The sequence below is a fragment of the Rhododendron vialii genome, chromosome 11a, assembly GCF_030253575.1.
Source record: "Rhododendron vialii isolate Sample 1 chromosome 11a, ASM3025357v1".
Lineage (NCBI taxonomy): Eukaryota > Viridiplantae > Streptophyta > Magnoliopsida > Ericales > Ericaceae > Rhododendron > Rhododendron vialii.
Genome location: NC_080567.1, coordinates 37,682,255 through 37,706,248, shown reverse-complemented (window position 1 = coordinate 37,706,248; position 23,994 = coordinate 37,682,255). Strand labels below are relative to the sequence as shown.

General features: G+C 38.4%; 2 protein-coding genes across 2 annotated transcripts; both read right to left on the bottom strand.

Annotated features, from left to right (window-relative positions):
• Nucleotides 1-280: 280 nt before the first annotated feature.
• On the bottom strand, nucleotides 281-2,236 carry LOC131307988 (uncharacterized). Its single transcript, XM_058334764.1, has 2 exons — nucleotides 1,846-2,236; nucleotides 281-834 (listed from the first exon to the last, which is right to left on the bottom strand). Exons 1-2 carry the CDS (start codon nucleotides 2,143-2,145, stop codon nucleotides 523-525), a joined length of 612 nt encoding a protein of 203 aa, XP_058190747.1. The 5' UTR covers nucleotides 2,146-2,236; the 3' UTR covers nucleotides 281-522.
• A 1,532-nt stretch (nucleotides 2,237-3,768) lies between these two features.
• LOC131307985 (coatomer subunit alpha-2) lies at nucleotides 3,769-10,209 on the bottom strand. Its single transcript, XM_058334761.1, has 4 exons — nucleotides 9,947-10,209; nucleotides 9,315-9,596; nucleotides 7,347-7,841; nucleotides 3,769-7,002 (listed from the first exon to the last, which is right to left on the bottom strand). Exons 2-4 carry the CDS (start codon nucleotides 9,520-9,522, stop codon nucleotides 4,052-4,054), a joined length of 3,654 nt encoding a protein of 1,217 aa, XP_058190744.1. The 5' UTR covers nucleotides 9,523-9,596; nucleotides 9,947-10,209; the 3' UTR covers nucleotides 3,769-4,051.
• Nucleotides 10,210-23,994: the final 13,785 nt, after the last annotated feature.

The window sequence follows — 23,994 nt, the reverse complement described above, 5'->3', positions numbered from 1 at the left end:
TATTCATATGAACTGAGTCTCGTTACAAGGGACAAGAAGTTACCGTAGTGTATTGTAGGGCACCTTGAATTATTCAGTTGGTAGAGGTTGGTGAACACTACATGTGTACTAAAAATCAAGTTACGGACATTAATATCAACATAATCTCTTATAAAAAAATATCAACATAATCTAGATAGATTTGTTGCAAGCTAAATTTTTGAAATTCTCTTGTGCATCCATTTTTGTATATCAAGACAAGAAGGAAGGGGTACCCAATCAAACTCAAAGCATAGCCAGGTTTCTTCGGCCAAAGTCAAAAAATCATCCTTAGTAGATCAACTATTCCAATCGAAAGCATAAAATTTATAAACAAACCAAATCCAAATTCAGACAGCTCCAGAATCAACATTAAAAATAAAACCCCATTTTACGACTACGTAATCCCCTTGGCTATACAGACCTAAACCAGATCAGACTTATTCACACCATCAAATCACCGAAACTCGATCAAGGTTAGCTTTAATTTACCCCAATATCTCACTAGTTGATGAGGTTGTGCTTCAAACCCAGCCCGTGCTTTCCATAGACGCAACCTGGGCGATTGTAGGCGTAAGGCAACTTCTTGGCCTTGTTCATCTTTGAAAAAGCCCTCTTCCCCAATTTCCGAATCCTCTGCCTCCCAAATCGATCGATCACATTCTTCGGCACCAATTCATCGTCCAAATCATACTCACCTCCATAATCATCAAACTTCTCCTCCTCCTCCTCATCACCATCACCACCATCATCATTTTCATCATCATAGTCCTTGTATACACGGGAACGGATCCATGATTTTACATTCGGAGGTACCTGAATTCGACCCAAACAAAAATTAACTAGTGATACAAAGATGATATTTGAAAGTCTGGGAACATTTTATGCACCCCATATTTTTACAACTCCCTTTTGGATTTTGGTGCTTCAAATTACGCATAACAACAAAAATACTAGTATGAGAAAATTTGGAGTGCACCTACAAGGATGTGCAGTGTAAAGATGTTCCCGATTCACAATACGCATCTTACGATTACTTATTGAGAAAAATTCATACCAGAACACTAAACGCGTTCTGAATCATTTGATCTTATGGTGACATCCAAACCATTTTAAAAAAATATCAAAACTTAAAAGCTCGAATAGAAGAAAGAACATATTTTGATCATGTTTTGCATAAATCAAATAGGGGTTCTTCCTTTCTTTCCTCGGACCTAGGCACCAGAAAGCCAGCCTCAATATGATAAACCCTACTTGGGAGACTTGGTATTTTTCATCCTAATAACCTATTTTTATACAGTCCAATGGGATATGAAAATATATTCCAATGCAAAATTAAATACATTTCGTTCGATTTCAAAAAATATGGAAAGAACATTTCAACTCAACCTATCTATGCTGATCTTTTACATATTTTGTGAGTTAGTGATCTTTCATTGGAGGCCTATTCTGATTAGTTATACACAAGATTTCCACTGGTTATATACTCAATTCTATTAGGTAGAACTACTAGATAACAAGAATATGATATGTGCGCCACTGCAAAACTAACCATACTTAGGCTGGGTTCCCCGATTGTCTAAGCCAATTGAACGACTTAGAGCCCGGAAAAACGGATTTTGAGACAGGTCAATCTCCTCCCATACATCAATTAAAAGTTCATTCAGCCCAAACTTTCTAGGTGAACCCTAATTTACAGAGAGCTTTAAGATGGGTTCTATAAATTTACGAAGTGCAAATGATACCAATTTTTTCGGAGTTTCACGAAAAATAATACATATTCGCGACAAAATGAATTTATTAAAAGCATGCCACCGTTGGTCTTACCTCCGTAACTGTATACACACACTTCTCGTCAATCGAAACACATTTCGCCAAATCCACACGATCTTCGCGATCGTTGGCGTGATCGACGAGATCGTGCGGAGGCGGCGGAGATTGAGCGGAGAGATCGGAGGAGGACGGAGATTCAAACACGTAGAGGTCGAGTTCGTCGTAAGAGTAGTCTTCATCGTTGTCGTCGTCGGACGGGTCGACAAGCTCCCACGAAGACAAGTCTTCGACGATCCAGGCATCCGCCATTGTCCTCTCTTTCTTGTTAATCACAATCCCCAATATCTTCTCCATTTTTTCAGAATCCCCAAACTCTCTCTCTCTCTCTCTCTCTCTCTCTCGCTTTCGATTTTGATGAAGTTGTTGGCTTCACGTCATCACCGAACAGAAGTTCGTCCGGTTATTTATACGGAGGTTACGTGGCAAATGCAAACTTCCACGTGTTTGGTGGTCATTGGCTTCCTGTACGTGGCAATGGAATCTAGTTCTAGTACATGAGATTGAACTGAACGTGATGCGTAAGTTGTAAATTACACGTTTCCCCTTGGAGTTCAAAAAGTTTCCACTTTGATCCCCAAACGAAGTGCTTCTTTTACTAATAGAGCGTCAACAATTCTCTCGAGGTCTTGGGTTCGAATCCTTCTCTATGCAAGGTGCTCACATTTGTTGATTGTGGAGGTTATAGACTCACATTCTATTGTAGTAGTAGTTGTTAGCGGGTTGGGACTCGTTCACTTTTTCCGTAGATGCAGGCTAGTGTGGGCTCCAACGATTATAAAAAAAATAAAAATTGCGAGATCTAGCTTCGCTCCAATGGAGTAAATTTTAGTAGATCAGTGTTTGTAAATAATAGGAACTTATCCAGAGCCCAAACCATGTGATTTCAATGTTAAAAGAGATTACAAGTAATTATTGCTTCCACCATTTGTGATTTGATCCGAAACATCTTGAGCAAAAATCTCACTCTGATTAAACACAGTGATTCTTCCCTAACTCTTTCAAATTCTTAGTTCAAGATGATTCAATGGCTACAACTGGCTGGAGTGTCACATGGCACTGCACGAGGTGCTATTAGCACTAAGCATGTGGTGGCAGAGCTGAAGATGTGTTTTTAATAAGTGTACTCCAATCAGGATAAATAGTAAAAATAGCAACCACTGGTGTTTGTTAGGTTAGAAAAATAGACGAGTGCTTTGTTGAACGAATGTGTGTTAACGTGTGGTACAATATAGAAAGGAAAATAGTGTACAGTACTCCTCTCCTTTCCCAACTCCCCTGGAAAATTGGTCTGGATCTTTTGGAAGAATCCGAACGACATGCCCCCTGATGAAAATGCTGCTATAATAGGAAGCACAATTTTCCCTCTGAATGCGATGACAAGGTTTTGGCACCCACTATCACATGCTAGGATTAGCAGGAGATGTAGATGTGTCATCCGTGTAATGTTTCGTTAACCGACGACACCACCACGTACCACGTACATTGTCGTTACTTGTCATTGACATACATTTATGTTAGGCATGTGTTATATTCTCAACAAGTTCTAACATTTCTAATCATCAAAATTAGCCCAAAAAAAAGCCCACATTGAGACTCAACCTGACGGTAAACAATTTAGAACGAATACAAATGGCTTCAGGTGGGTTTGTTCGTTCAGTCGAGGAATTGGGGCACTGTTTCTCTCTTTATACAGCAGACTCAACTAGTTGGATCACATTTTCTTCAAATAGGTAAGATTCAATTCAGCACGTCAAAACCACCAAACACAGCCAAGAGACAAAACATACAACAAAACTGGCAATTGAAGCAAATTGCTCTTTGAACAAATATTCAAATATCACCAAAAAACCTTTAAAGTGAAGTTCTTAGACTACTACCCAACAACAGAAACCCGGAAACATCACAGAAATAAGCAAATTTTACCAAACAACAATTTCATATGCCAACATATAAGCCCTCGTACCTACAATCAATGTCTACTTTAACAATGACCACATTCCATTCTTGTCTATGAACAACAACTAACAAGAATAACCCCAGCCAAAAAATCTCCATTTTATTACAACGAAAATTAGAACAACTATAAAAAAGAGGGTAAACAAAAAGAGCAAGCCAAAAGTGGGGGAGCCAGGAGAGCAAAAACAGCGCGATGGAACCTTAAACTCTTGATTCAATATTTCGTACCTCTGCCTTAATGTGATCATCTTATCTGAGTAGGAGAACACAGCAAGCCAGAAGCATCAGCCCCCACCACCGCAAGGTCACAAACAGTACAAAGCTTCCCTTCCAGGCCTAGCACGAACCGTGAACTGCAATATGGGCAGGAAACATCCTTCTGTCCTCGGTAAATGGGCACATATGTGGCCCCACAAACCACAAATGGGTTTCTGAAATCATAATTCAGCTGAGACACATCTTTCATGTTCTTCTCAGCTGCCTGAAGCACTTGGCGAGCCGTCTTTGCTTGGTTGTCATTGGTAGGATTGGTCTCTAGGAGCCGTCTAGCGAAATTTGCAGCGGTACTGAGGTTCTTAGCCTTGAAGCAAACAGTCATCGCGTTTTGGAGAGCTAGCCTCAAGTGAGGCGTTTGAAGGTTGCAGTGAGTGAAATAAGCCGCAAGCTCCTGCTGGCGTACTGGGTTGTCTTTCATTTCCCTCCTCTTGAGCTCCATTTGCAGACCCAAAACATATTCTTTCACTATGATAATAAACTCCTTAACTTCATCAACCTCCCTTCTTGACTCGACCACAATCAAAGGAATGGTATGGAGGATACTAGTGAAAAGCCTAAGAGCCTCAGCAAGCTTCCCAGATGTTGTGGCTTTGTAAGCAGATTTTAGTTTCTCTTCCAATTGAGAGAAATTGAACACAAGCGCCGGTGGTCCCCTCACATTAGGGCTAGAAGACTCGCTCCATCCGCGTTCAACAGCTAAGGATAACACTGGGGCAGATGAAAATGCTCGTACAAAAGTGTGACTTCCAGTATGAAGATCGAGGAACATGGGTTTCAAAGGGGTAAAGTTCTTTATTCCCAATTGCCGACTCAGTAACCGCATTGCAGTATCGAAATTGCCAGCCGCAGCATGTTCTGCAGCGAGAGAAGATCTCTGGATCCAAATTTGGCTTACGGGCATGCCAGGAGTCGGGGCCACAAAAACAGCAGAGCGGGCATTGATAGATGCCTTTGGAGTATCAGCCTCAGGAGGAAGCTCCAAATCCTCAAGATCCCATCCACCCTCTTCATTTTCTTCAGGAACTTCCCCGTCTTCCAAAACAGCTTCAATGTCTCCATTTTCTATACCATTCGCGTCAACCATGTCCAATTCTTCGCCCCAATCAGCATCTGCAGCCTCTTCATCTTCATCAGTGGCACCCCTTCCAATATTATCCAGGCCACCCTCAAATATGCCTCGCATAACTCTTAAAAGGGGCCAATCTCCACTGCACAAAATGGGGGATGGAGGCGTCAGAAGGGAGGGTACTTTACCCTCTGGCAACATAGGTAAATTATCTCCCAACTCGGTTGCTAGACGTTCAGCAACATCTTGTAGTCCATGGACCGAAGCAGTGATATAAGCAAGAGGCAAATGCCCAGCATTCTCCAAAATCTTAACACGTTCTCGAACGTCACCAAGATACAAGGCATTGTGGAACTGGCCCATGACATCATTCTTGACCTCAGCAATTTTGAGCATTTTGGATAGTTTCTCCATATTCCCAGTAATGAGATAAAGGAAAGATAACCTCTCAAAATTCTTTGTCCTCTGGTAGGAATACTCAACAATTCCAGCATTACCTTGACGAAGAGCCTCCACACCCAATCTGTACCAGTGATCCTTCTCATCGATTTCCTTAGCTGAAGCAACTGCAATTTGGATGTTCCCACTCTCCAGAGCCAAATTAAAACGGGTTCTCTCATCTTTCACAAAATGAAGAGCAACTTCAGGGAACCCCTTCTGCTGTAAATAAGCAATCATTGCCTGCCCACAGAGCTGAGAGTTCCTTATCATGCTCATAACATGGTCAAATTTTTTCTTCATCAAAGACAGCTTAAAGATATATTCTGTTGCATCAATGGCTATAACCTTGTTTTTCCCATCCCGATCCAAGCAAAAAATCTTGTTGCCTGATACTTTTGTGATGTAAATTGGGACATCAAGGGTCTTTATTATTCCACTATCGCCATTGGGAAGACAATACTTGATGTGATTCAGGGTTGTATAAATGAAAACCCCATTGTCATCCCAGGCTCCGCTCTTCACACGAATGGTCTCATGAAGGGTGCACTGGTGCACGAGTGTCTTACTAGCAATGACTATAGCATGTTTGCTGAGCAAGGCCACGCTCTCCATATCATTCGACCAAACAATGTACTTGACAAAAGGAGTTTGAAGATCACCAAGAACAATTCTCTGCTGAAGGTCAAATATAACAACTCTATCCTCTGCTCTACAAAGCAAATTCCCTGTTCCCGCATAGAATATTGCATCAGCAGCCATAGGAAGACTGCTTTTCTTAACAATCTCATTCTTAAGGTTCTTGACTAGAACTTGGTTGTTGCTTTTGTCAAGCACAGCGAACCTATTTCGAGCAACAAATACAGCTGATCCTCCTATACCTCTTTTCGCCTCTTGCATGGTATCACCCCGACTAATACTGTCTTTAGGGACAATGTAGAGCTCATAAGAGCCACCATCAGTATCAGAACAAATGAGAACAGCATTTTCTGTAGGACTGTATGACAGAGTGCGTGGACCTTGGTTTAGGCTTGTAGAACCAGGGCGTCGAATTGGAATTACTTGGGTATCTTTCTGACTTGAAAACTCGTAAAAACGAAGAAAGCGATCTTTGGCATAGAACATAGAGTCACCACTTATAGAGAAGGCAGGCCTCTCTCTTTCCAATTTAAACACAATCATTCCGCTATCGTGGCCGGCAGCCAGAAGATTCATCTCAGGGTGAGATGAGAGAATCCAAAACCGATCGTGCTCCCGACGGAAAGTTTGAACGCCAGTCCGCTTTGTCACATCCCAAACACGAATGCTTTTGTCCTCGGAGTTGGAAACAATTATGTCCTGTTTGGCATGAAACATGACACATGACACATTATTCATGTGCCCTCTCAACGTGTCCACTTCCCATGCCTTTGTATCTGGAAAAAGAAAGAAAGAATAGCATATCTCAACAAATGTAATCAATTTATGTAATTATAAATTGATTTAAAAACGGCAGTGTTCAAATTCCATGTAAATTGGAATTCATTGTAAACCAGCTTAGCCTGATGAATTCAAACCCAACAAAAGCTCTGAAATGGACGAATGTTTGAAGAATTATCTTTACACTTTCTAATACTGCTATTTACAAAAGAATTTGACACATTAACTACAACCACATTTGAAGACCAGCCAAGGCATTAAATCCGCAAAGAAATGAACCTCATAACTACCTTGTGGAATAGAGAAAACAGAGCCTAAAGATAGTTCTTTGACAACATACCATTCATGCGCCACAGTTTCACTTGACGATCATCTGCGCCAGAGACTATTAACGGCAAGGTTGGGTGAAACGAAGCCCAGTTAACTCCACGATCATGACCTTCCAATACATACTTAACTACAGCATCCACCCCGCCAAACAGATCCGTGTTCATCTGACTCAACCGCAGAATGTCATCAACTGGGGCAGCAGACTTCTTCTTCAGGGCACCAATATCCCAAACACGGACAGTCTGATCTAGTGAAGCTGACACGACAAGGTCTTCCTTAGGGTGGAATGAAGCACACATCACATAGTGATTGTGGCCGGTCAAAACAGAAATACATGAACGTGATTGCCAATTCCAAATTCTGATAGTCTGATCATCACTTGCACTCACAATCCAAGGATGCTCGTGGTGAAACTGAACAGTCCGGATGTAATCCAGGTGTCCAAGAAGAGTAAAAAGACACCTATGCAACTTGTAGTTCCAAACCTTAATCTTGTAATCATCACCTGTAAGAAACAGTGTAGTAAAAGACATGAAAATCTTCCAAATAAGCAACAAGTGTATTATATGTAACCATCACCCTGGTAAATGTGTCGAAGTGAAAGTCCGTGTCTGAAGTGTTGGATTTACCCAAGTTCGACAAGGATTACTAAGTAATTTCCACAAGCTAATATAGAGCATGTTATGCATAAAGTGGCAATCTTATGCACATGTATACAGGTGAACTCTGGCTCCTTATACTAACTTAGAGGTGCATGTCTAACAAGACATGCTAAACCCATATTACTACCTCACAAGCTCAAGTGCCCGAAAATGCAGTGTTGGAAACTTACTAGAGTCATGTAATATAGGTTCACAACTTCAAATTAAAGACTTCGTAAAAGTTCAACGTTCTCCAATCAAATAAAAGAACTTCTGAAAAGATTTACCCTACCATGAAAACCCACAAAATTTTGACAGGACCTGACCAAGAACTTTGAACTGAGATAAGAAATTTAGAGGAAAAAGAAGAGAGAGCATAAGGTCCAAAACACGAGAAGATAAAGTACCACATGAAAAAAGATTGCTCCACATAACCAAACCAGAGACCTTAATTAAGTCCCAATTGGGATATGCTACATGAATCCATTTTCCATCAAATTCTGTAACGGCATCGTGTTTTACAAAATATTCGAAAAACTTAGACCCATTTGAATTATGGCCTCTAATATCAATTTTGGCCTACCCTTACCCTAGTGTTACCCTCAACCGTAACCATATCACCCTCCAAACTACCGCAATCTACAGTAGACACGCCCAAAGGCCCCAAACCGCCTTGATCTATTTTCTTGCATCTTATCTTCTATTGGTGCTACTACCCCTTCCATTCTGCAAATGTTCTCGTTTCTAATTCTATCTCGCAAAGTCTTGCCACACATCCATTTCAACATTCTCATTTCAGCTACCAAAAGGCGGGGGCAAAGTCAAACTACCTAAAAGGTGAAAGAATAGTTCAGTCTATACTGCATAAATGATGCAAAAAAAGGTCCAATAACTCCAATATAGCATATTTCGTGGGCCAGAGCCAGAGTCCTAGACATCTTTAAATTCACTGACACTACGGCAAGCCTTTACGTAGAATCTCCGATTAATTGTACAGATTCAATTACGATTCATGCCCCAAAACAGGAACCTAATAATATCTCAGATTAAGAATGTCCGGATCATAGGCTCCATTTATACTCCACTAAAATCCAAGCGTTATGTATGAACGTTCGAGGTATCCATTGTGAAATTTGAGTACGGAAACAACAGACCAAAGAGTACGTGGATAGATCTATGCAAGATGAATAACAACTCATCTAAAGAAATGCATTCCGATGATTCCAAATACTAAGGAAGGAATTCACCTGAATCTCCTCCTGTAATGTGGGCACAATTAATAACAAATTAGAAAGTGAATTAAAGATTGTGCACATTAATGAGGGAGAGTTTGATACCTCCAGACACAAAAAGTGGCTGAGATTTGTGAAAGTGGACGCCACGAACGGGGCCATCGTGCTCGTCGAACCTGTCAATGAGAGTCCCCATCCGATAATCCCATAGCTGGATCACACCACTATGGAGACTCGCGAGGATCCACGGTCTCTTACTGTGGAAACTCAGTCCTTTCACTCTATTACTCTTTGTCTCAAATTTCGTCAACATTTTCCCGAATCACAACAAATCTCAAACCTCAGTTACACAACAATCACTTAAAAAAGCACAGTCCACACAATTCTCTGCAAAACAACAACATTCAAAACGCTCAATCCAGATCCCAAAATAAACGAACTACGAATTGATCAATTTAATCACCACATGAACACCTAATGCGGTGAATTCATCACATTTTCGCCAATCAGAACAAAAATCTCAAACCTCTGTCAAACAACAATCACTTGAAATTACAGCCCACACAGCTCCCCGCAAAACAACAACGCTCCATCCAGATCACAACATAAACGAACTACAAATCGATAAAATACTAATCGCTACAGTTGCACCTAAAGAAGTGAATTACCACAGATCTGAAAAGATAACAGCTTTAGATTCGATTAATGGATTTTGAAAATGAAGGAAAACTATTTACCTCAGATCTGGTAAAGTGAAACGGTAAATCGAACTGATACACTACCGCATAAGCAATCGCCAGCAGCGGCAGCAAGGGACGTACATGTAGAGAGAGGGAGAGGGAAGAGTTTTAGAGAGGGAGAATCATCCACGAGGATGTAGATCGGGATCCTAGAGAGAGAGGAGAGAGAACGAGGGTTTTCTGTCTGTTCTCTCGCAGATCTGGCGTCGTTGAGTGCTTGCGTTTAGTTTTTGAGAGAGAGTGTGAGACGAAGTGTTAATTTCGTGGGGTTGATGTAAATGGTGACTACGGTAATACGGTGAGCCAGCGTAAATGGTGTCCGTTCGATTAGAATTGAACGGTGGTGATCTATTGAAGCGTGTCGTGGGCTGAGCCATCATATACGCTTCAGCCTTAAGCAAGATTAACGGACAGATTAGCGAACGGTTTAGGACCTGTTTGATAAAACTGAAAATTGAAACTAAATGCCGAAAAATTAAGTATTGAATGCTGAATTTTTTAGAATGAAAAGCTGTTTGGTAAACATATTAAGTACTGAATTAAAAAAATAATAAATTAATTTTTGTTTTTATTTTCTCTTAATTTACTAATGGTCATAATGTACATATAATAATGGTGGAATTGTGATTGTGGTGGTGGTGATGGAGTGGTGGTGGCGGTGTTGGAGTGCTGACAATAGTGGTGTAATGGTGGTGGTGGAGTGATGACGATGTAACAGTGGCAGTGAGTGGTGGTGGTGGCAGCAGCAATGGAATGATGGTGTAATGGGGACAATGAGTGGTGTCGGTGGAATGATAATTGTGCAATGGTGGCATTGTGGTGGTGGAGGCGGCGGCAACGGTGTGGTAGTGGCGGTGGCAGTGTGGTAATGGTGGTGGTGGTGATGGAGTGATAGGGGAGTAGTGGTCGTGTGGTGGTGGTGGTGGAGTGGTGGTGGTGGTGATGAAGTGGTGGTGGTATGGTGATTAAATACAAGTACATAAGAATTCAGCTAGAATTAAGTAGCTCAAAGTATTTAATTTTTTTCAACTTTTTAGCCTACATTTTAAGTAGCACTTAATCTGTTAAGTAATGTAAAATATCGTTATCAAACCTACTGAATCACTTATTAATTAATTGATTCAATTTTAAGTGCTGAATTTAAATTATCAAACAAGCTCTTAATTTAGATCAAGATTGATGGGGAGGTGTGTTTGGTTTCAAAATGTTTCCCTCCCTAACCAAATTCTGCCACGTCATTACAGTTAAAAGGGATAAGATGGTGTTCCACTTTCTTAAAAAAGAAAGGTAATTTCAAACACAAAAATCATGTATTTACATAAATAATTTTTCTATTAATATGGATCTTGTTTGATAAATCTCATTGAGATCTTTTATACGGTGCAAAAAAATTAAAAAATTATTTTTCATTTTTGTTATATTTGAATTTGAAATTACATTCTTTTTGGAAAAAAAGGTTTAGAAAGAAGGGAAAATGACGGCTAAGGACGTATTTTGATAATTAATACCCGTTAAAGACATTTTTAGCATTAACAAATATTTTTAACATATCCTTAACGGATATTAATTATCAAAATATGTTCTGAACCGTGTTTTCCCTGGAAAAGAAAGCGGAGAACGGGGCCTAAAATGTCTATTTAGTAGAACTGGAGTTGACACTTTGCGCCCTGTAACTTTCTCAAAGTTCCATTTTCCCTCACCAGAATGAGGTGTTACAAATTTCACCCGTCCTTTTCATCCCCCGCTGTAACGTAAAGTTAAACGTACCCAATGCTATACAGGGCCGTGATCAAGAACTGCAGGTTCCTTTAGGGCAGGTAGAGATGCCGCTTCTTATTAACGGAGCTATGTGAATAAAGTTTTACGGAAGTATTTTGGATTTTAGTGAAATTTTTTCGAGGGAGAGTTAAAAAGAATGATTGTGTGAATACTCACGCTAAGGGCATACAACTTCGATTTGTTGGAGATTGTTCCTTTTAAGCTACAGGGCCTTGTCACTGTACTTTGGATCTCTAAAACTATTCTCTCCCTCTGCGCACATTCTCGAATAAGTTTTTTTTCTCCAATTATTACTCTAATTTCCTATCTATCTCTTTACTCATTACCCAAAATATTTCTCTTAAAATCCAAATCAAACAAAGCCCTCTAGCTGAGAAGTTAGTTCAACATATATGACAGGAATCAACTGAAGATGATGTTCTGCGATTCCCTCTCTATGTATTCATATCACTTGTAAATTGCATTCCCTCTCTATGTATTCGAACTTTTAGGATTATTTTATCTCCAAAAATAAACAGTACCCCTCATCACACAATGTGCATACGTTGTTTGTATGTGTTAAGATATAAAGTCTCACATTGCTTGGGAGTGGAATGAGTAGTCACTTAATAACATTTGAGACCTGGCCTTTCGGCTCATTGCCAATTGATTTTGAGATGGATATAAAGTTTCTACAGATGACAATAGCTTTGTTGTTTTAATCCTCGTCACTCAGTGTACCAGCTTATATTGTCTGCGGTAGGAGTGGAAATCATGTGAGAATAGATAGGGAATTGGTTCTCTCCGGTCCATTAAACGAACCGAGTGGCTCAGTTATGCTCGTTTGTGGGCCTTTCTCGAGTTTATTTTGATAATCGGAATATATTATACTTTTTTTTTTTATATCTCATTTCCAAATCAAAAATCACATTGATTTCGAAACCTATATCTTCAACATATAAAATCATGTCGGTTAACGTTGATTTTTTTTAATCGGCAAAAAAGTATCAATTTATTAAAAAAATCATGTCAGTTCAAATCGAATTAACTTGCTTTTTAGATGTTTAATGATCTTGACAAGCTTTGAATATTGAACGATTTTGAACACCAAAGTGTATTCGAAATGAGCATCCGAATGGGCCCACAAATGGGCATAACTTTACCAATTTGTCCATCGTAGCTAGGGCCGTATACTGTTCGGATCGGATCGGATTTCTATGAAATCAATCTTAATCAGCGAGTCACGGTTTTTAAAAATGAAATCCGTGTCCGGATGAAATGTCTCGCGGTTCGGTTCCAATCCAAACTGTGAGTCACGGTTCGGTCTCGATTTTGTCCACGGATTATATTGACCAAATGCTTCATCCTGGACAAATGACTTTTATCCCATTGACATCATTTTCAAAAACTACAGTATTTTAGTTAGAGCCAGAAAGTTATAATTAAAGTGTAATTCATAAGGACATCAAGGACATCTACAAAGTCACAAGTCAAGAAACTTCTTAACCATCTCCAGAAAGTCTACCAATTGTCTAGGAGAACATCAACGCAGTACGAATGTCCAATATTCAGTTACTTGCCAAGTAAAGCAAAAAATATATTTACTCTATGTTACTCCCTCCGTCCTTTTTTAAATGTCATATTTCGTAACTCTAATTTATTAAAAAGACATCATCATTACACATTTCACATCAACTTTTTCTTCTACTTTTCCTACTTACCCACCATCATTACACTTTTATTCACTAACTTTTCAAAATAAAATATACTTTTAGGAACAAAATAGATAATACACCAATTTTTATCCTCTAACTTTACAAAATGGACACTTATTAAGGAACAGTCCAAAATGAAATACTGGATACTAAATAAGGGACAGAGGGAGTATTATATAACAATTTACTATGTGTTACACATATATTATATTTACATATATATTTTAAATATCTCACGGTTTAGTTCGGATAATCCACGATTTTTAAATTAAAATCCAATCCTAATTTGTATATCATGGTTTTAAAATTTTTGAATTCATGTCCGGACTATTAATCCACGGACAAAATCCAAAAGGTGCAGATTGGATTAGTTCAGACCAATTTCACGGTTCACTAGATTTTTTGTGCAGCCTTAATCATAACCACAAGATCAATTCCCTCCTGATTATAACCACAAGATATAAATTTCAAATTTAGAAGATCCATTCCCTTCAGTTTTTTTTGGTAAATATTCATTCCCTTCTGTTCTTCATTGAATCAATTCGATCAATGAATAAATGCTGGCGTGGCCAAAATTATCGCATCGTACGGTAGAAAATGAGTTGAGACGGGAAGAGGAAATCCCCCGACAGGAATACCATTCTCCTATAAAGAGCGTAGGTACCAGACAAACGACCCGCCAAATTGAATAAACTCGAGCCAACCCTCACGGACACCCGCAATTTTGGACCGGATCAACGAGTCGAGTTGGACGGGTTGATAACCTGCGTCGTAGCAGGTTTGATTAACCGCAGGTTAAATTCTCTTAAGTCACCGCGAACGCAAGATTGCTAATCCCATGGGGTTGGCCTAGTGGCCAAGGCCAGACTTAAGGGTTCGCATTCTCCTAATTAAGGTATCCGATTCAAAACCTTTCAGGTGCTACTAGCTCCTTTGGAGCTCGGCCATATAAAGCATTTGCTCATACTTCAAGCGGGTTCCAGCTAGTGAACATCCAATAGGGTTAGTTGAGGTGCGCGCCGAGACCCGGACACTTGGTTTATAACACACCCAACCTGCTACATTGTGCTGAAAAAAATACCATGCACTTCGCTGTAAACACTAAAATCTTGTTTCTTCTTCTTGTTAAACTTGCTCTTATAAATGACCAATGTCAACCTTGTGTGTCATTAATTTTTTGCTATATATCTTATCTAAATTTTTTATTTCATTTCGAAATTGTTACCCCTACCTTGCCTTAATCCGTGGATCAACACTATTAAATAACTCAACCGACCCATTAGAAGTTGTGAAGGTTGGTTACGCGGAAAAAAAAAATGAACTGGCCGCCAAATACGAGTTGGTCGAGAATTTGTCCCTTAACCCGCCAAAATGGCCCAGTCACATCCCTATGCCTAGTGATACAACTTTAGAATACATGTGTGCCACTCTTTTAGATGTGATTTAAAGCTCAACATCAGCACATATATACTTTGCATAAGTTAAACACTCAAGAGCTCAAAATAGATATGAAGAAAAAGAACTGAATTCAAGAAACCCAATACAATTAAACATGCTGGAGAGAGAAAGAGCTAGGGTGGGTCAAAATCCATATACTAATGTAAAACCAAAACATGACGTCTGAAGTTTCAGAAAAGAGTAGGGAGCACTTAATAGCATCATCGAAACATGTCACAAGAAACTTTGATAAAAAAGGCTTTGTAGCCTTTTTGTCGCCCTATGATCTTTGTATGCCGAACTTCCGGCTAATGACGTTTTATGTTCGCTCTTAGTTAATGCATGGAATTCCGTTTGACCAAAAAAAAAAAATGAAACATGTCACAAGATATGTCGACATGCAATAATCTCAAAATTACTAACCCATAAGTTAGGTCCGACAATAAGCTCATAATTGGTTAAGGTCATGATTGCGCAGAAGCCTTAAACGCTGCATATAAGGAAAGTGCAAAAAATTATAACCAAAAATAAAAGTAAGCAACCTGTATATGTATCTTTGTTGTCAGCTCTATCGTTGTGTTGGCTTTATCTTTGCAGTGTAACTGGTGTTCATGAGTAGAATTAACGATTTCACCGAAGCCATTAATAATTTCTAGTGCAAAAATATTAGTGGAAACGAGGCCTCAAATGGGGCAGATTTATACCGAACAAACCATGCATGTTAGGACCGGAGGGACATCACACGCATAATTCACACACTAATTTCGAAGAAAAAACTCCACACACACACACACACATATTTATATACTCCCTCCGTCCCCTTTTTAAAGTCCAGTATTTCATTTTGGACGGTCCCTTAATAAATATGTGTATACGCACGTATCGTAGTTAAATCTACTAGTTTCTTCATTATTTGTGACACTTCGTTACTTGGGCGGTTGGAAACTTTTTGTTCCGTACATATTCGTTCCTAAGCAACTCACAACCTTGTATGGGCCACAATTTGCATGTGACTCACGCGTTGCTCGATCATTCTCTAAGCTTAAGAGCATATCACACAACGAGCGTAATTGGGTTGTTTGTTTTTGCGATAGCTTCCCTGTTTTAGTACTCCTCTGTCACATTATGTGCCTTGGATTGTTTTGCGGTAGAAGAGTAAATCCTGTGCAAATAGATTTTTGTTTAGAGAATTGGATCTCTACAGTCCATTAAATGGATTGACCTGTTCAGCTATGCTTGTTAGTTGTTTGTGAGCATTTTTTCGAGCTCGATCACTCTGATAATTGGTAACATATTACTTTTGTAGAGCTCGTTGAGGATATCGTCAAAAATCACGTATCTTGGAAAACGGTTGCCACAGTAAATTACATTGGAGCCCATTTAACTCATCTATCTGAAAGTAAACATGTTTTAAATTCATATCAACTGATATTAGGTCAAGTGATCAACGAGATTTTTGGTTAAGTCTTAATATTCTCGACAAGCTCTCAAAAATTGAATAGTTTTAATCATCAAGTACATCCAAAATGGGCCCACAAACGGGCATAACTAGACCATTTAGTTGCCGTTTCGCTTTCTTTTTGAATTTTTTTTTTAAAAGAAGGTAATTTCAAGCTCAAATATAAAGAAAATGAAAAATAATTTTTTAATTTTTTTGCACCGTTTTAAAGATCTCAATGAGATCTATCAAACAACATCCATATTGATAAGAAAATTATTCGCGTAAATACATGATTTTTGAGCTTGAAATTACCTTCCTTTTCTAAAATTTCATTTTTTTAGAAATTGAAACGGGCTATTAGTATATTAATGGACTGCAGAAGATTCATTCTCTTCTTATTATTATAACTAAAGTTGTAGATATTCTAGTAGAAACTAAATTAAGTTGTCAATTGTCAAAACAAATAAAGTCGAGTTGATTCAATGTACAAATTTTGGCGTGGCCAAAACCTAGGGAGCAAATTGTATGCGACTCCGTTCAATCGCACATAAACGTACCGGATCACAAACATCAAAATTGTCACAAGCTAAGGTTGAAAATGGGTTGAGACAGGAAGAGAAATTCCCCCAACAGAAATCCCACTCCAGAATAAAACGCCTAGCAGTCAGAGGAATACAACTTTAGTTATGTCAAAGTACTCAAAATATGAGCATATATAATTGCATCAGTTCCAAGTTCAAGGATTCAAAATAGAAATCCAAAGTTAGTCGAGGTGCGTACGTACGTGTAAGTTCACCCGGCCCCGGACAGCTGGTTATAAAAAAAACACACCTAACCTGCTGCACTGTGCTGAAAAATACCATGCACTTTGCTATTAACTTTAAAATCTTGTTGTTAAACTTGCCCTTATAAATGACCAATGTTAATCTTGTATCTCATTTTTTGCTATCTTATCTAAATTTCTTATTTCATTTCGAAATTGTTACCCCTATACCTTGCCTTAATTCGCGGTTGAACACCGTTAAATAACTCAACCGACCCATTAAAAGTTGTGAAGGTTGGTTACGCACAAAAAAAAAAAAAAATTGAACCGGTACGAGTTGGTTGAGAATTTTTCCCTTAACCCGCGAAAATGGCCCTGTGCACATCCCTATGCCTAGTAATACACTTCAGAATACATCTGTGCCACTCTTTTAGATGTGATTTAAACTTCAACGTCAGCACATATACTTGCATAAGTTTCATATTCAAGAGCAAAATAGATATGAAAAAAAAGAGAACTCACGAATTCAAGAAACCCAGTACAATTAAACATGCTGGAGAGAGAGAGCGAGAGAGCGTGGTTCAAAATTCATATAGTATCTGTTGTAAAACCAAAACATGAGGTCTAAAGTTCCAGAAAAGGGTAGGGAGCGCTTAATAGCATTGTCGAAACATGTCACAAGATATGTCGACAATAAGCTCAAAATTACTTATTACCCATAAGTCAGGTCCGGCAATATAAGCTCATCATTGGTCACGTTAATGCTTGCGGTTAATAAAAGCCGCAAACAAATAAAAGAGAGCCACAAAAACTATACAAAAAGATATAAGAGGACACAGAGATGGATTTTTCTTCTTTGTTGTATCATCTTCGTTGTTAGCTTTATCTTTGCAGTAACACTGGTGTGGGACGACTTGTTCTTTGTTGATGTCGGCCGTGTGCTTTTCCTTTTTTGTTGTATCTTCGTTGTTAGCTTTATCTTTGCAGTAACAGCACTGGTGTTGATGCACCTTCCTTCCGCACTCGTAGGAGAAACTCCTGCCGCATCTACAATCCCCAAAGGAAAAAGGCAAGGAAGAATCAGATTAGGCTTTTCTTTCCCGGCCAACATCCTAAACCATTTTTTATGTCCCTTTCAGGATTTCAAAAATTGGGCCACCAAGAAAGCAAACAACAAACAAAAAAATAAGACAGACGAAGATGAAGAATTGGCGCCACTATACATTTAATTAATTTCCATTTTGTAATGACTCAAATCCCAGATTTCTCAACTTCCAATTCATGGAAGGTCGGACTTTATAAAATGTCTTCATTGTTTTCTACTGGCCCACTTGGTTAAGACTTAAGACTTACGAGTTCCAAATTAAGAATTCTAGGTTACAAATTTCGTGATATATTCTCTCCTTTTCCCTCTCTCCACTAACAAACATAAAATACGTATCAAAAAATGCGGACTGCTTAGCACGGCTCGGATAGCAGCAGGAAGAAGACCTTATTGTCACAAGGAACTTTCCCCTTGGTGTGGGGCATCTCAGAGTCTAGTTTGGGCATTGTTTTGCCATTGTTCTCTTCTAGTTTGAGCTGTGTGCTCTGTAAACTGACTGTTTTAGTCCATGTTTAATTTTAATTATTCCGACTGAATCTTTCGAGTGTTATAAAATTTCGTTTTGCCGAGAAAAAAAACTATTTTGACTGATAAAAAAAAAAAAAAGTGCAGTGATTGATCTAGGCCACCAAAAAATCAAACCATATCATTATACTTGAAAATTATTGGCCATATTAAGAAGCATCTCAAGCCCTCACCCTTCTTTTTACCCAAACCAAAAATTTAAATAAAAACTCCTTGAAATATCCCACACTTTCAGTTTCCCAAATCACTCCTTTTACTGCCTCAAGAAACTGCCAAAAAGAAAACAAAAAAAAAAAAACCGGAACTACCACTCCAAAAAATTTCTAATTTATTTCCTACTTTCACAACCAATATTTTGTTACATCTTTTCATCTTTCCATCTTTTGCATAACAAGCTTTTCCAAAAAAAGAAAAAGAAAAAGGCATCACACAATTTGCACGTGCAACACATTCTCGAGCGTCTGTATGTATTATGTATACATATTTTATGTGATTATACATCTTTTGCATTAATAAGCTTTTCCAAAAAAAATATAAAAATTAGTTTGCATTACACGATTTGCACATGCAACGCATTCTCGAGCGTTTTTATGCGCGCGCACACACACATTAGTGACACATATAAGCTTCAGTCAAGGGCGTCCTCATTTTAAATAAAATGCGGACGTTCTCTTTTCCAACCAAATTTTGAATCTGAGCCACTCAATGTGTTCAGAACGTGATTTTAAGGGTAATCAATAAAAAAACCGGCAAAAAAAAAAGACCGAAAATGCCTTGATTTGAGCAGTTTTTATTTGAATCGTTCGATAAAAAATAAACAAAAACTGCTTCGATCAAGCCTTTTTCTGGTCTTTTTTTTTTCTTCTGATTTCTCGTAAGTACCCTTAAAATTAACGGCTCGGATCATCGTAAATTGGTCTGAAAAGGGATGTTCTTAACTTAACAAGTTAAAGGGCGCCCTTATGTGAAATTCATGTATGTATGTATATATGTGTGTGTATAGAGAGAGCGAACCTGCACTTGTCGCGGTTCGGGCAGTAACACCAGTAACAAGGAGATGCCCTTGTCTCTCGGATATATATGGAGGACTTGTTTCTCCATTGGAATTGATAGACCGTGTTTGGATTTGTCAAAGACACAACTATAAAACGCAGCTGCATCCAGAGCCATTCGATGCAGATCGGATGGCTCAAAACACTGTTAGACTCCAAGGCGGGGTATTTCAAAAAGGGAAATTTACGCTATATATGGAAGGTGAGGTAAAGAAAGTACTGGTACAAAAAAGAACGGCAAAATTATGAGGGAAATTGGAGAAAAGGTTGAGCTTCTTTTGGAAAATTTCCTTTTTCTTTCTCTGGGAACCATATAAGGAACGAAAATATTACTTACCAAAAAAAAAAAAGGGAATGAAAATATTTTGGAAAATTTCCTTTCCCCTTCTTATTTCTTTCAACAAGCTAATCAGATCCTGATAGATGAACAATTTTTATTGAATAATACTAAAGAGGAAAATGGTGATTTTCAAAGATTTTTATTCTATTCTTCCAAAATATCCTTCCAAATTCATTCAAATCTATCTTGATGAAAGGGCCGGTATAATGTATTTGGGGCTCTAGGCAAAATCGTGGGGTGGGGCCTTACTTATTTTTGAAATTAAAAAGAATAATAAAAAGTCTATACATGTAATCATTTTAGTCAATATTGAACGTAGTAAATGCTTTGGTTCTTTTGGTTTAGGTCGTGGCTTCTATTTTCTTTGACACATGTTCAAACCATAGTTTTAATTGAATTATTTTTAGCAAATAAACACACTTCAAAATACACAAATATCACTTAAGAGTGCCGAGTTTTCAACTCCAGTCTCGCCTTAGGAATAGAATATATCAATTTACCGCTGAACTAAAAAAAATATTTATCCTATAAAACGAACTAATAATATATATAGTTACTTCAGAGGTCAGAGGGGGTTCCTACTTTGGTCCCAAAACTTTGGGGCCCGGGCCTCTCGGACTTTGTTTTTGGGCCGGGCTTGTTGATGAAGTCGTGATTTGACGAGTTTTTCTCACCTGAAATGCTATGGCCTTAGAGAAGAAAAATCATTCAATGCCCCTGTGGGCCTCCTTCCAACACATATTTTGGCGTGATACCAAGATAAGTGTGGATATCACATCCAATATGTGGTTGAAAAGGGGCTTGGGGCACCACGTGACGGTGCCCCAAGGACATGGAATAATCTCTCGGAAGGAAAAATTACGAATCCAATGTACGTAGCAATGCAACCTGGTTTCTGGGGTTATAACTTAACTTAATTAATGAAAGGAACGGGAAGATAAAAAAGAGAAAAAATGGTTAGAACAAACCAGAGATACTTATTCAGGGAGCTATGTGAATACGTGAAAAACAGAATCAACACAATTTCATTCGTCCGTTTCAATAATTAATTGTTCGAATTTTAAACTCTTTCGGCGAATAGTTAAACTCTTTCAAAGAATATTTTTTTTTAAAAATCTGAATCGTTCAAAACACTTTTGAACGCACATAATTGAGCTCCGTTTATGGAGTTCCGTAAATAAATTTTTTCTTATCAAGAACAAACACATGGGAATACTTCTAATAGACGGACAAAAATTACCTCTCCCAAACCTCGAAACTTTTCCAGTTCAAAAAAACCCCGTTGGGAATCACGTCGATTGAAGAAGATTTATAGGGCAAACCCACCTTGTCAAGTCTTTGCCCTTTGTTCGTCGTCGTTTGTTGCCGTTCCGTTGCCTGTTGATTGTCGATTTAAGTCTTAAGGGGCATTTTCGATGAGCTAGAAGTTTTGTAGTGAAGTTGTTTATACTAAACTAAAAATAATAGATAGTGTTTGTGAGAGATGTGTTGGATATTTTGGTTTAAAGGAAACAACTTAATTTTTGATAAAAAAAAATTGAATTTAGTATTAACAATCTCACAAAAGCCATTAATAATTTCTAGTGCAAAAATGTCAGTGGAAACAAGGCCTCAAATGAGGCAGACTTATATCGAACAAACTCTGTTAGGACTGGAGGGACATCACACACACAATTCACACACTAATTTCAGAGGAAAAACTCCATATATATATATATATATCCCCCCCACACACACACTCACACAATATATATGAACTTGAAAAAACCTCACCGGAGAGAGCCACAACACAGACTCCCTGTAATGATCAGGATCCTCAACTTACCTTCCTTAGATATTTACATAACTTTCCGTATACACCCTCCACTTACCCTTCTCTCTTCAACTTTCCTTCCTTTCTCATATGGATCCAACTTACCTTCCCTAGATATTTACACAACTTTCCGTATACACCCTCCACATGCCCTTCTCTGTTCAACTTACCTTCCTTTCTCTCATATTCCTTGTTACCGTTTATGTATCTGAGCTCCTCTCCCCCTCGCTTGAAACCTAGGCTTCTCAAAACCTCTCCTCTACCTCTCGGACAACTAAGGTGGAGAGCCTATCCACTGCTTGTTTGTTACACTAGCTAGCTAGATACCCACCACCTTTTAACATTTTGGTGCATCTCGTAACTTTTATACTATAAAATCAAAACTTTTTAGCAATATAATTTGTAACTTTAGGATTTGTAACTTTTATACTTAAATTGTAACTTTTTAGCAATATGATTCGAAATATTTTCTCTACAATTCATATTATTTTGAGAGTGCATATGATAAACATCCAAATAAGAGGTGTGTATTGTAGTCTTTTCCAAAGTCCATTATACAAGTCTCCTATTATTGACACAGGACACCAATATTAGTTGAAACAGGCCATCTAACTCAAACTACTATAATTGAGATTTAACTCAAACTAGTATAAAAGATTTCAAATAACCACCAAAAGCTTGGGGAAACATACCAAATCCCAAGTCTTTGCTATTTTAAGAAAATTAAAACAAATCAATACACACTCCTAAAACTAAGAATCCCTTTGTCCCAAAATATCTATCCGGTCCAAAACAAAAAATTAAAACTAATACAATTTTTGCAAGAAAAGTTCAAACTTTTTTCAGCAATTCACTAGATATTAACGAGTTCCTTAATTTGTGAGAAAAAAGTTTGAACTTTTTTTTTGAAGAAAATGTATTATTTGTAAGTACTCGTTTGTGTAAGTACTCGTTCTACAAAACGGACAAACATTTTGGTGCGAATTGAAGGTAGTACATTATTAAAGCAAAAGCCACACTTAAATTATTCAACTTCAAAGTAAGCTGCAAATGAAACAACAAAATTGGTTGTTTTTGCTGCCGCAGAATCCTTTACCTTCCTCAATTTATATCAACCACCCAATTATCTTCCACTGAATCCAATCTTTTTTTGGCCACGTCAATTGTATTTGCGACCTTGATCGCCATTTGCGTGGTGTTCGCAACATTCTGATTTTCGGCCACAATAACAGACATTTCAACAGTATTTGCGACCTTGATCGCCATTTGCGTGCTGTTAGCAACATTCTGATTTTGCCCACCAGTTTTTGATCTCGTTTCCTCTTCGCCCTCAAATGAAGAAAACTGATGCTAACGAATTATGCTGGAAGGAAAGAAAACAAAAAGGGGATTAAAACAAGTTTATTAGTACAAGTGTAGTGTTATGTATTTTGGACTATATATACGTACCAGGTGGTCATAAAGAGCATTGACATAGCGCAGTGGTAAGTGGTTTACAAGCAAAGGATATTGGAAACTGTATAAACTCGATTTATACAGCTTTACTTCGAGAGAGGTAAACGAATTTCAAGCAAAATTAATTGCAAGGGATTACAAGAAGATATACACTAACTCACCATGGCATAGATTGCTGGGAGGAAAGGAATGAATGAGACGCCAACCTGAAGGAAATAGCCTTGGAAAGCGAGAATAATAGCAACCATGCACAGTAGATTGAGCCATAACCCACCTTGCCAGAATCGAAGAATCCATGCTAGATGCTACCGCCATGAATTGGATAACGAAGGCTATAGATACCGAGGATAGAGAACCAGCAAACAACCAATTTCCTCCGGCTATTAGGCGAGCCCACACATGAATCCACGCACGAATAAAAAACGCAACATGAGTTCTGTATTGTTGACCTAAAGCTTTGGAGATGATTTTTCCTGTCTCGGGAGGATATGGTTCCGTAGAACTCTTATCCCTAATTGCAACAAAAAGGATAGTAGCAGAAAAGGCATAAATCATCCCGCGAACCTGCCAAGCATCCTTTTTCAAGATTGCGGCCATCGTTTTCCAAGCTGCAGGAGACCGTGAGGCTAGATCATTAAGAC